Source organism: Malania oleifera, chromosome 12, assembly GCF_029873635.1.
Source record: "Malania oleifera isolate guangnan ecotype guangnan chromosome 12, ASM2987363v1, whole genome shotgun sequence".
Classification (NCBI taxonomy): Eukaryota; Viridiplantae; Streptophyta; class Magnoliopsida; order Santalales; family Ximeniaceae; genus Malania; species Malania oleifera.
In genome coordinates, this window is record NC_080428.1 from 11,915,250 (window position 1) to 11,929,636 (window position 14,387).

Here is a 14,387-nt window from a genome sequence, read left to right on the forward strand (position 1 = left end):
AAAATTCCTCTAATTAAATCTTTAAAGAGTGGAGCTGGAACTCAGGAATGATGTTCGTTCTTCAATTTCGTAGAGAGAGAGAGAGAGAGGGAGAGAGAGAGAGAGTGAGAGAGAGAGAAATTGAGGGAGAGTTTAAAGAGTGGAGCTGGAACTCAGGAATGATGTTCGTTCTTCAATTTCGTAGAGAGAGAGAGAGAGAGAGAGAGAGAGAGAGAGAGAACGGAGAGAGTGAGAGAGAAATTGAGGGAGAGAATGGGGGGATTTGATTTCAATTGAAATCAAGAAGTCTCAGGAGAGACTTCCTGTATGTCTTCGATTTCTCTCTCATTCTCTCTATTCTCTCTCATCACTCTCTCTCTCTCTCTCTCTCTCTCTCTGAATTTCTCATCCATTTCTCTGCGAAATTAAAGAACATACATCATTCCCATGTCCCAACCCCGCTCTTTAAAGATTTAACTGGAGAAATTTCATCATCCGCGCGTCGTAGGCACTACTCCAAGGTTAGGGTAAGTGGGCTAGATTATGTTAGATTTTATTTTAAAATGAGCCTCAATTAAATTGATTGTGTTAATTTAATTATATCGTTATGCCTGAGTTAAATTGTATTGCGGGAATTTGATTATATCGGGTTTTCTAATTATATCGGTATTAAATTAAATAGGTGGATTATTATACATTTTCTATGGTAATTTATTAAAATTATAATTATTAAAAAAATGATGTGGTATGAGTTAATTTTATATTTTTGCATAATTGAGCAAATTTGGGATTTTTGTGGTGTTATGCTTATTATGTGATTTATTGAAAATATTTATGCGATTCGACTATAAATTTGATGTTGGGAAATTGTTCAAATTATTATACAATTTAATTGCATAAATTGTATTATATGTTTTAAGAACCCTGATGGTCGTAGTTACAGATGAATATTAGTGCAGCTACACTGTTGTGGAAGTGTCGACGGTGGATAGTTAGTTTGGTCTGAGTATAAGAATGAGTATGAGGATGTGACAGGCAAACTGATCTTACAAACATATGATATTTGACTTAGTTTGGTTGGTTGGCCGGCCAACCGACTAAGTCCAGTCTTCGGATCGCATAACCCAGTCATTGGGGTTAAACATGACAGATATAGGCAAAAGGGAGTCTTTTATACATATTTATAAATTTAAGTGATCAGAGCCATTTATTAGGCCTAAGTTATGATTGAAAGAAAGTAAGTTTAATTCTATACCATTGGTTTACAATTATTCAAATGCAGTTTTACAGTTATTATTATTAAATTATTTTTACACTAAGGCTCATTTTAGCCACACACTGATAATAATTTAGTCCTTTCTTACTAAGAGGTGTCTCACCCAATTATTTTTTCATATTTCAGATACCTTGAGGAGTTTAACCGAAATTAGAGTAGCGTAGCAGAAGCGTGGGTGGGGTTAGAAAGCGCAATTTAGATTAAATATTGAATTTGTTATTCTTGTATATTTTAGAATTTTAAGGATGATAATATTTGATATTGGAGATATTATTGTAATAAAAGGTTTTTAGTACTTTGGTAAATATATTTGAGATCTTCTGCTGTACAAATATTTGGGTTGCTACATTATATGATGATATTAACTCTGAATTGTAATTGCTAGTTGATTCTCTAAGAGTTATGTTTTCCTTAATGGCTATACCCTGTTGAGACTCGTATGAGTGATTTGTTTTGAAATTGTTTGTATAATAGAGTTATGTATGGAGGAGCTTGCTTGTAATTAAGTAATATTCCTGTATGTGAAATGACATGATTGTGTTACATGTGACCATATTTAATGTCCACTGAAATTGGTGTTTATGGGTACCGCTCTGGAAACCCTCACGAGACTATAACTTATCCACTAGGGTCACCTAGGGGTTTAAAGCCTTGTTGCATATGGTAAATGCAATCGTGTTTCCTATGAAAGAGGTGGTATATAGGATTTTGTAGTTTTCTTAGTTTTTCTTTGCTCGAGGACTAGCAAAGTGCAAGTTGGGGGTTGTGATGTGTTCCTAAAATGTACTATTTTAGGCCCCCATTTACCTTTGTTTTCTTTTCATTTATCTTGTAAATACCGTTTCTTTTCATAGTTTGGAGTTATGTAAGGTTTGTTCATGTTTTAGGTAAAATAGGTTAAAATCGAGAAGTTAAGCAATACGAGAAGCCAATGGAGTAATTGGGAAGCACAAAGCTCAAATTAAATGCTCAATCGATCCCTTAAAGCCTCAAGTAATCAAAGGAAACAAGACATGGTTCGACCATGTGGTGTGACCAGCCAACACAGGGTGCAACCAAGTCATAGAAGAAAGAATCCCAGGTTCAAACTGAAAGAGAAATGCTCCAAGGTTCGACCAAGTGCTCGACCAAGTGACCCTGAGGGGTAACCAAGTCGAGAACCTGAGACTGATTGAGTTAAAAATACTGAGAGTCTCGACCAACAGCTCGACCAGGAGACCTTGAGGGGTGACCAGGTCAAGATCCTGAAGAATTACTGAAGATGAGTTCCCGCAAGTCTCGACCATCGGTGTGATGAGGAAGATTTATAGGTGCAACTAGGTCGAGAATGCCTGAAGTTTGAATCCTTCATTTCCTATGAGCCTCAACTAAGACAGGACCAAGGGAGAACAGGGGTGTGACCTGGTCACCAGACGCAAACTGCTTTGTTAGATTTTCTACAGAATTTTCCTATTTTGAATTTTAAATCTTGTAAACCCTTTTGGGTATAAAATTTAGCTTCGTCTATGTGTCTAGGGTTCCCCTTTGGCCACTCTTTGGTTGGTGATAGACCTAGAGAGTCTTTGGGTTCCACTTAGAGTAGGATTTATTGCTTTGATTTCAATTACTGTACTAGTTTTGTGCTTGGGTTCTTCGAAGGCCTGTGACAACCTTCGAATTCCTGGTGCTACCGCGTAGATAGTTGGTATTTTGGTTATAATATTGATTGCTAGTGGCAGACTATTGAGTTGCAATTGAAGCCATTTTTACATGCTTTCTTTACTCTGCTTTCATTTAAATATTTGCACTTTAAATTCCATGTCTTTACTTTCCATGCAAGTTTACATATTTGATTGTGATGAGACCCTAGGGGTAAAGTATAGCCTAGCTAGGGATTCAGTCACTTATACGAATTAGGCTACAGTCCATGTACAGGGTGTTCTCATTATTGCTGGATAGAGTTTACCCTGGTTCCCGATCATGCTCCAGACGATTGGTGCACCTTCATTACTTTATGACACTCGAATAGTTCACTTGACTGTCTAGCCTAATACGGATAGCTGATTGGACATAGCTAGCGCACACGATAGTCTAGGCTTGATTCATAATCTGAGACCTGCTTCCTAGGAGTAGTGTTAATATAGTTTTACATGCTTTCTTAGTTGATAGAAAAACCATTTCAAAATCTCTCTTTTTTCCCTTTTACACAAAGTGTAGTAAACTAGGCTGGAAGTGGTAAATAACTGCACTGTAGTCCCTGTGGATCGACATCCGACTTACTCATTGTTCTACTGAACTTGGGATAGTTAGGTTTATAAATATTATCTTTGGTAGATAAGAACCCAAGTCTTGACGAGCCTACCACTTAGTTTTACCTTCATCCCCAAATTTTGGTACTATATATATGAAATTTAGTGAATAGTTTGAAAATGAGAATGAAACTAAGTTAATAGTTTGGGGATGAGTATGAAACAAAGTAAGTAGTTTGGAATCGCTTATGCAATTTAGTAATTATAAGATGTGAAGGCTGCTAGCGTGGGGTTCTGTTTAAAACATCTAAACTATACTAATGAGATATGAAATTGAAATCATTTTGAAAGTTTGAGGGCATGGTGAAACAAACTAAAATTTGGAAATGTCATATATGGAATAAGGGACATCGTTTAGGGACTATTGCTGCAATTTACCTTATCCTCTCTTATGTCTGTTTCTTTTTTTTTTTTTTTTTTTTTATTGTCTGCTCAAGTTTTGGGAAAGTTTGTCCCTTGATTTGTTCAACATTTCGTTAATAATCAATACATAATGTTTTTGCTTATAAGGAAGCCAAAAAAAAAAACAAAAACAAAAATAAGGGTAGACGTTTGTGTTCTGTGATGCTTGTTAAAGGACTTATTGAGAAATTTTCGTTGTAAATTGTGATGTGAAATTTAAAAAAAAAAAAAGAATGGAAAGGAGATGACTTGTATATGTATGTATAAGGAGATGACTTATTTGAACAATGTTTGTCATTTCATATGCATCAAAAGATCGATATTTTAAAAAACTAACTTCGATACTTGCCAATAAATTAACAAAGAAGATATTAATGTCTCAAAAATCAAATATGAAGAAAAAATTATGTGATTTTTGAAATTTTAGAAAAATTTTACATTCTTCGCTAAACAAGTCAATATCTTTTGTGTTGTAATATTAGATAATTGATAATATGTTGCATTATTATAATACAATTAATAAAAATCGACTATTGGGAACATCTAATTAAAGACCCTGTTGTTCTCACTATTTTGGTGAATTGCATTATTATATTTTAATTTTTAAAATTATCATGTGTTATTTATTATTCTTTTTTACGAATGAATTCTTAAGACATGAATTTAATTTGAGACATACAGATAGGGTGTTAGGGGTGAAAATACATATTTACTCTTCATACTAGGGGTGAGCAGGAAAAATCGAAAATCGAAAAAATTGAACCAAACCGTAAAACCGAATCGAAGAATTGGTTAACCATTTTCTCGATTTGGTTTCGGCTCAAATTAAAATTTTTATGTTTTTTTTTTTGGTTATTGGTTCGATTTTAGTTTGGTCCATTCAATAACCACAATAATCGAACCGAACCGAACCAATATACGATATATATGTATATATATATATATATATATGAAAAATACATATTATTCATGAATTTTTTTTTATTATCATATATTTTTGCATGATAATATATCTACTCATTTTGTATGTCATCAAAATTTTATTTTATAATCATTTTATTTTTAAGAGTTAATAGAGATCTTGCGAATTAAACATGACATCAATTATCTCTAATTTCCATGTAGGTATGTTACGCTTTAGTGATTGTGTTTATGTGTGAGCGTGTATCCTTTTAGAGTAAACCTTTTAGAGTAAATTACACCAGTAGCTACAAAATATGGCCATGTTTCATTCTCAATTCTAAACTTCAATTAATTTGTCTCATGGCAAGTCCAAACTTTCAAAATATTTTCAATTTCGTCCACTACTATAAGGATTTTCAATGGAATTTCAAACTATTGCACTGGTAGTCCTCAAACTAATGACTTTGCTTTACATTCATCCCCAAATTTTGGTACCATATATATGAAATTTAGTGAATAGTTTGGAAATGAGAATGAAACTAAGTCTATAATTTGGGGATTATCATGAAACCAAGTCAATAGTTTGGAATCACTCATGCAATTTAGTAATTATAAGATGTGAAGGCTGCTAGCATGGGGTTATGTTTTAAAATATCTAAACCACACTAATGGATATGAAATTAAAGTCATTTTGAAAGTTTGAGGGCGATGGTGGGACAAATTGAAATTTGGAAATGTCGTATATGGAATAAGGGTCATCGTTTAGGGACTATTATATTGCTGCAATTTAGCTTATCCTCTCTTATGTATACTTTTTTATTGACTGCTCAAGTTTTGGGAGAGTTTGTCCCTTGGTTTGTTCAACATTTCATCAATAATCAATACATAATATTTTTGCTTATGAGAAAACCAAACAAAAAAACAAAATTAAAAATAAGGTTAGACGCTGTGGCGTGTGTTCTGTGATGCTAAAAAAAAAGGAATGGAAAGGAGATAACTTATGTATATATATGAGTGGTTCAATCAAGCTAGTAATCACTCATATGTATGAATAGTGCATGTTTGCCATGACTCCTCTCCTCCAGTGCTAGCACAATAGTTAAACTACGATGGATACCAAGCTCAAGTCTTCCGCAGTGCACATAAAATAATCCAAAGAAATAAGGAACCTTTGTGTGATGTTGAAATGGAATCAAGTCATATATAACTCTCTTGCTCGTTAAAAAGAACCGAGTATCTATTGCTCGGCGTACCTATGAAATAAATTAATTCCAGCTCTAGGCAGGAGGAGGGAGCAGGGATTGATGAGTGATGCATGCATGGATGAGCTAGCAGGTAGCAGAGTCCACAATGGATCTGAGATCATCCCAATCCTGATCATGTGTAAACAGGCACTCCAGAGCATTACTAATATTTTGATGATGATGATGATTATTATGATAGGAAAAGCGCGAGGCCGTGGCTGAGGCTGAGGTATACGTATTGCTCAATGGAGGAAGCAATGGAGCAGCAGCGGCAACGGCGGTGGTTGGCTGGCGGCTCACGAGCAACTGGTTGCTAATTATTTCATCTGGCTGCGCCGCCTGGTGAACGCTCGGCTTCTGATCAGTGCCATTGATGATATTCAAGGTGGACGTCAATGGAGGAGTTTGTCTCTCAAAACTAATAATTTTGTGGCTGCTGCGGTTTCCATCATCGGGCGGAGCCTCCATGCTCCACGCTGCACACAATGCTTCTTTTGGACTAACGCAAATGTGGGTTCTCTTATCCGCAGCTGCCAATACCATATTATTCTTTGATCTGCTCGCCGGAGCATTTCGCTTAAATATTCGACATAGCGTCCAAACCTCCTGCATGCATGCCTATAATAGATCACCACAGGCGAAAGACCAATAACTTAATATACTATTTAATTATTGCACCCGCATGTGTGTGTGTGTGTGTGTGTGTCTGAATATGTGTATATATATCGACAAGGCCAGCTACAGCTTTCAGTAGCAGCAACCAAACACAGATAAATGATCAGACAGAGATGGCCATTGACAACGTACTATAGAGGCTACAAATGTTAATATAAATACACATAGATAGATAGATAGATAGATATACATACAGCGGTCGAAGCTTCTTGACGATGATAAGCAGCAAAGGATGGTGGTATATTATTGTGGTTATTATTATTAGTAGGTTTGGAGATGGCGTGGAGGTGGTGATGATGATGATCTTGGTGTTGTTGTAGTTGTAGTTGCAGCGGAAGGAGGCGAAACTCGTGCATCATCCAATCAGTTTTGGTGCCTTTTCCTGCACTGCCGCGGTAGTATACTAATGACTTCTTGAGGCCAATGCAGCAGCTGCCGCGATCCGAATACACTGGCTTGTCGATTCCGGTTGCTTTCCAGAATCCAGAGCCTGTCACTCTGTTGGGTCTCACGCTGTTCTTATACTTTTTCCCTCTTTTGCAGAAGAAATACCACTCGTTACTGTCTCCCATACTACTTGCTAATTCTGCATATATCCATCAAATTAACAATTACCTATATGTATATACACATATATAACTAGCTGGCTCCCCACAAATCACAATTATATATAATATACAAATTACCCTAGCTAGCTGGCTAGGTAATATTTTGTAATCTCATGATAAAATTTAGCTACTTCCTTATCTTTTAATCTAGCTGCTTCAATTAATTGTTTAATGGCCCGTTTAGTATGGTTGCTATTTTCTATTTTCTATTTTCTATTTTCTATTTCTATTTCTTCACGCCGAAAATAAAACACTTTTATTTCTATTGTTAATTTTATGTTCTTATTCCCGATTTTTAATTGTCTGCCAAAAAAGTGAAAACTAGGTTTTATGGTTGTTTTCACAACCTATTGTTAGAAATTTTAATATTTAGAAATAATTATTATAAATTAAATATTTGAAAGCATATAATCATATTTTTTCCACAATTAATTATAATTTAATTTGATTAAATTTGGTTAGTCGAATTAACTGAAAATTCAGCTCAGTCGGGTAAAATTTAGGGAAGAAGGGTAATTTGGTTGGTTCGGTTATAATGAATAGTTAACCAAATTTTTTTAGTTAATTTGGTTACTTGACTGAATCGACCGATTGCACACCTCTACTGTTCAATATTATTGTTGTTTTTTATTTTCTATTTCTATTTCATAGTGAAAGAAAAAAAAACATATTTCAAAAACACGTTTGTTTCTGTTGTCAATTTTTTGTTTTTATTCCTAATTTTTAGTTGTTTGCTAAACAATTGAAAACCAAATTTTATGGTTTTCAATTATTTTGGCAACCTAGCTATTGTTAGAAATTTAATATTTAGAAATAATTTTTTTTGGATTCAATTATTTATCTTATACACTTTTAAATTTAAAATCAAAATTAAATAATCATATGAATTTAAATACAATTAAAATAAAAATATACATAAATTTAAAATAATAATAATAAAGCTATTTACAAAATACTTCTACTATTTTTCAATTGTCATGTCTAATAAAATTTTTATTGTACAACAAAATTTGAAAGTAAAAGAGTTAAGTGAAATAATTATAATAATTTGATTTTTATTATAGTAAATTTTTAAATGTGTATTATTTGTAATTTTAATATTTTAATCATATTTTTAATAATATTTTGATTCAAAGATGAACATGGGAATTTTTTAATTAAGTCTTTAATTTGTATTAGTTTTATAAATATTAACCAAATAGATTGTTAGTTTTTAATTTTTAATTTTTGTTTCTGATTTTCGTGTCTCTAATTTTTAAGAATAATACCAAACAGTTCGTAATTAATTATGTTATATATCATAAATTATTCCAAATACACATGCACATAAAAATATAATCACACACGCAGACATAGAGTTAGATTTTGAACCATAGATGTACTAATTAGAACCCAGCCAGCTAGCTAAACGTGCGATTAATAATTGCACGAGGTTAATTAATGAAATAAAAACAAAGGCTAGACAATAAAAAAAAATTAAATAACTTAATTCCCACGGATTTATAGAAGTAAGTAATTAACAAGAAATAATATACTATATATATATGTCATACTTGGAAGATCCCAAGGATCGAATTTGTAGATGTCAATCTGCGTGATGAGATCCATGGTGATGGGTTTCTTCTCAACTTTTCGCCGGAGATAGAATCCCAACAGTTCTTGGTCTGTTGGATGGAACCGAAACCCTGGAAGCTGCACTGATCGCCCTTCATCATCAGCGTCGTCCAGCTTATTATAGCTGCGCCGCTCCTCTAAGTTCTTCATCGATGGAACCTCTCTCTCTCTCTCTCCTGGCCTCTTTCTCTGCGAGAACTGATGAGCGGTAGCGAGCAATCTGACTGACGACTTTAGTCAATTAATCTGGAGCCTAGCAAATGGAAGAAGCAGGTGGGGGATCTTATGAGAAGCTAGGTATAGCTAGTTATAGTGTGAAGTGTACTCCTGCGGAGGCTCTGTTGGTCAAGTCATGAGGCTTGACCCTTTGCTTGTAGGGGCCCAAAGATCTTAGAAGAAGTCTTCGGTCGCCTCCCCAAAGCCAATTGTTTTCCAGAAGGTATTCCATACTGCTGGAGCTCCACATCTCTACTCGCCTGTCCAATCACAACCCTCCACTTTTCAAATCATCTCCTCAACGCCCACAAGCTGCTAGATTTTTTTGGGTTCAATTATGAATCTTTAATCGACAGGAGGAGCTGTAGTCTGTAGAGCCGATTGTATTTGTGCCTGTCCCCCTTTGCCTACGGGATGGGATCCCAAAGACTTGTCCAGATTGAAAGACTTAATGGAATGTATCCTTCTTGAGGTTTAAGTTGCCTTTTTCTGCTGTTATCTTTGACTTTGTAAAGTACGTCTGTATGAATAAAAGTCCCTATGACATAAGCCTACCCAAAAGAATACTACAGGTAAATGAGGCAAAAGTTTCTTATTTATTTATTTTTTCATTGTGCTTTCTCTAAATATCAAATATTATTGCAAGTAAAAATTTGCTGTAATATAATCAAAATTGAAATTAAAAAAAATCAAATGTTACTTATTTGTAAAATTAAGGGTCCATTTAGTTGTGGAGTTTTTAATTTTTTTTCTAAAAAATTTATACTTATTTTTAAATTTTTCAAGTTCGTATTAGATGATAAAGAGTTTGTTTAAATGTGCAAAATATTTTATTATTTTTAGAAATAATTAAAAAAAAAAAGTCAATTTATTTTTTAATTTTTTAATTTTTACTTAAGGTTGTATTCAGAATCATAGATTTTGGGGTTTGAATTTAAATTTGTGTGAATTTAAAAGAAAATATATACATAATCTACATAATTAAAGTTTAAGATATGAATTACTTGCTCTCATATGTAAAGTGAAAGTTAGAAATTTAGAAAAATAATGAATACATAGTTTTTTGAATATTTGAAACAAAATCATGCTATTGAGTTTGCACTTTTGGAAGGAGGGATTACATAAATTGTTGGGTATTTGGACAATGTTTGTCATTATGCGTGACAATAAATTGACAATAAATTGACAAAGAAGAAATAAATGTCTCAAAAAAGAAAAAGTGGAGAAAAAATTGTGTGATTTTTGAAATTTTAGAAAAATTTTATGTTCTTCACTAAACAAGTCAATATATTTTGTGCTATAATATTAGATAATATGATAGTATATTGCATTATTATAACAAAATTAATCAAAATCGACTATTGGGAACTTCTAATTCTTTTAAGATCCTGTTGTTCTTGATAACATTCATGATCCAATGCAAAGAGAGGAAGAGAAAGAGAGAGGAAGAGATATAATTGCAAAGAGAGAGGGAGAGTTGCTTCATAACAAGCAAGCCAAAATTACATCATTGAATACAATTATAATAAATCTAACCCTAATAATGATACAAAAACTAAAGTGCCCCTACTTAAATATATATAGGATATTATATATTATCTAACATTCCCCTTCAAATTCACGATGGCGCATCGAGAAATATCGAGAGTTTTCCAAGTAGAAATTGGAAACGACTAATAGTGTGAGATTTTGTGAAGAAGTCAGCCAACTGCATGGTAAAGGAAATGAATGGGAGAGAGATGGTACCAAGGCAAAGATGATGACGTATGAGATGACAATCAATTTCAATATGCTTAGTGCGTTCATGGAAGATAGAGTTATGAGCAATCTGAATAGCACTAGTGTTATCACAATACATAGGAGTGTGTTCAACAAGTAAGACACCCATGTCAGTACGTAACCAACGCAACCAAACTATTTCAGCAGTAGTTAAAGCCATGAAACGATACTCAGCCTTAGTAGAAGAATGAGAAAGTATAGATTGCTTCTTACTTTTTCAAGAAATGAGAGTCTTCGAGAAAAATACAGAAACCAATTGTGAACTTGTGATCTGTAGGATCTCCAGCCTAATCAACATCAGAGTAAGCACGAAGTTCTAAAGTAAATGTAGAAGGGAGTAATATACTCTGATACAATGTCCCTCTAATATAACGTATGATACAGAGAATAGCAGCCTAATGAATCGTAGTGGGAGAGGAGATAAATTGACTTACAATATGAACCACATATGTAATATTAGGTCGAGTGATGGAGAGATAAACCAAACTGCCAACAATAGTACGATATAGAGTTGGATTTGCCAATGAAACCCCATTAGAAGAGGTATAATGAACATTGAGTTCAAGAGGAGTTTCTACAATTAGAGTATCAATAAGATAGGATTTTTGAATGACATTTGTTGCGTATTTAGAATGAGGGAGGAGATAACATTTAGGAGACTAGGCTACCTCAATGCCAAGAAAGTATCTCAGGGGTCCCAAATCTTTCATTTCAAAGTGGTGGTGCAGCTCTAATTTCAACTTTGTAATCCCATTTATATCATCTCCTGTTAATTAAAATCATATCATCTACATAAATAATGAGAATAATACACCCAACATATGTAAAATGAGTAAATAAGGCAGAATCAAGATCACTTGAGTGGAAGCCAAAAGAAAAAAAATGCACTTTAGAGAACTTTTCAAACCAAGCCCTGAGTTTAAGACCATACAAAGTTTTTTGCAATCTTTAGACCTCCCCTGGATGATGAGGAACACTAGGGGATGGAGACATATAAACTTCCTCTTTGAGATCCCCGTTTAGGAAGACATTTTTTACATCTAACTGTGAGAGGTTCCACTAATTAATAGAAGCTACTGCAATCAAAGTACGTACAGATGTCATCTTAGCAACTGGTGCAAATGTTTCCTCATAATTAAAACCAACTTTTTGAGTAAACCTTTTTGCAACCAAATGGGCCTTATGTCTTTCAACAGAACCATTAGACTTTGTTTTGATCTTGTAGACCCAGCAACATCCCATTACTATTTTACCAGGAAGAAGAGGTTCCAACTCCCAAGTGCTGGTCTTATACAAAGTAGCAAGTTCTTCATTCATAGCATGTTGCTAAAGAGGGTCAAGAGTTGCCTCCTTATAGGAAGCAAGCTCCCAATGGGAATGAAGAGAAAGTAAAAAAGTAGCAAAACTAGAAGAATAACAAGAATTAGACGTAAGAACATATGAATCAAGATGAGAAGGGGGCTTACGAAGTCACGTTAGATAACAAGAAGATGCAAGGTCCACATGATTAGAAGATGAAGAGGAGTCCGCCAAGGAGGATGGGGGATTTGTACCTGTAGAAGAAAATGAAGGACAAGTAGAAGAAATGGGAGCAACTGGGGAAGACTCTAAATCAATATGACAAGTAAATGGATCAATATTTACAAGGTCAAACTCATTTAAGATGCTAGAACATACTTGTTGGAATAGAGAAGAAAGGAATGTGTTCAAGAAAGGTTACATGACGAGGAAGATAAAGTTTTTGTGTTTCCGGATCAACAATTAATGATATCCTTTTTGTCATAAGCCATTACTAATAGTTAAATAAATTTTGGAAATAAAGGTCAAGACTATTAGTTATGGTATTTAGAACCATCACTACTAATGCCCTTTTTTACCTAAAAAAATGTCAAGAATATTAGTGACGGTTCTCATAAACTGTCACTACTATTAGTGACTGTTCAGATAATTAAACCACCACTAATAGTTGAATAAATTTGGGAAATAAAGGTTAATACTATTAGTGATGGTTCTAATAAACCATCACTAATAGTTATTAATAGTAAACTATTAGTGACAGTTCATAACCGTCACTAGTACACGAAAAAAGGTCGCTAATATTTTTTCGTGATAGTTTGAGCAGAAAAATTAGCTTTTAGTGACGACAATATTAGTGACGCTTTCAAATTCATCACTAAAAGTGCAGTATTAGTGACGGTTTAGAGAACCGTCACTAATGGTGTAAGTATTAGTAACGGTTTTTAAAACAATCACTAATACTGCACTTTTAGTGATGAATTTGAAAGCATCGCTAATACTTTCGTCACTAAAAATCATGTTTTTTGTAGTGAACACACATATAGAGGATCGTGCAGACAGCTTAGAACGTTCAGTATTAGGATGAAGGACAAAGCATGTGCAACCAAATACTCTCAAATGAAAATACTTTGGAGCCTTGCCGTAGAATTTCTCATAAGGAGAGACTCCCAAAGTAAGAGTAGTAGGAATTCTGTTAATCAAATATGTGGTAGTAAGAACTGTTTCTCCCTAGAAAACTTTGAGAACATTACCAAAAAGGAGAAGGGATCTGTAGGAACTCGAACATGAAAAATAAAAGAAAATGAATATAAAAGGAAGAAAGAAAGAAAAAATAAAAGAAAAAGAAGGAATATGGAAAGTGGGGACCCAAACTGGAAACAATTTTGTGAACCAAAAGACAACCGGCCATTGTTTTGGGTTAACCAGGCCAATCAACCACAAAATTGGCGACAGTTTTATGGATACAGGGGAAACCGGTGCTGATTTTCCTTTGGACCTGCTCACCTATAAATAGGTTTGAGCTCATTTTTTTTTAGGATTTCAAAACTCTCTCTCTCTCTCTGCAAGGGTTTTGAAAGTTTTTCACCATAAAGCCTTTCCGAGCTCCTCTTTGTTTCCCGGTTGTGTCTCTCATCCATCATATAGCAAGTACTCGAGTTTTCACCAATTAGAAGTTCTAGGATTTTGCCGTTTCAAGCCGTTCGGGTTTGTTTTTTACGAAAAAAGGTAAGGGGATTTGTTTACATCAGTTACTTCTGAAATCTAAACCGATAAAACTATAGGTTATGATATTATGTATGATATGACTGCCTATTTGGAAAATTTCACCAAGTGGAATTGCCGGTTTTTCGATTTTACGATTTTGTTAAAAACTAAGGTTTTGGGGTATGACCTCCATTTTCCCTAAAACTCATTCCTTTGTGTTAAACCTAAAGTAGGAGGTGCTTGAAACCCTTGTTTTCAATTTAAATGATATTTTCTGAACCATTTACTATACTATTACTCTTTAAACCAAATGAGTGCGACGTGAGATGTTAAATGGAAATATACTGAATTGAGAAATAATCCAAATTTTTATCAAGAAATATAGAAAAGAGAAGCCAAT

General features: G+C 33.9%; 1 protein-coding gene across 2 annotated transcripts; it reads right to left on the bottom strand.

The window, feature by feature from the left end:
• Positions 1–5,999: 5,999 nt before the first annotated feature.
• LOC131144432 (transcription factor JUNGBRUNNEN 1-like) lies at positions 6,000–9,272 on the bottom strand. 2 transcript variants are annotated; one of them, XM_058093078.1, is made up of 3 exons: positions 8,929–9,272; positions 6,962–7,353; positions 6,000–6,698 (listed from the first exon to the last, which is right to left on the bottom strand). In XM_058093078.1, exons 1-3 carry the CDS (start codon positions 9,137–9,139, stop codon positions 6,177–6,179), a joined length of 1,125 nt encoding a protein of 374 aa, XP_057949061.1. In that variant the 5' UTR covers positions 9,140–9,272; the 3' UTR covers positions 6,000–6,176. The 2 variants fall into 2 exon arrangements, with proteins under 2 accessions (XP_057949061.1, XP_057949060.1); XM_058093077.1 differs by having other exon boundaries at positions 6,000–6,710; positions 8,929–9,266.
• Between the last annotated feature and the right edge of the window lie 5,115 nt (positions 9,273–14,387).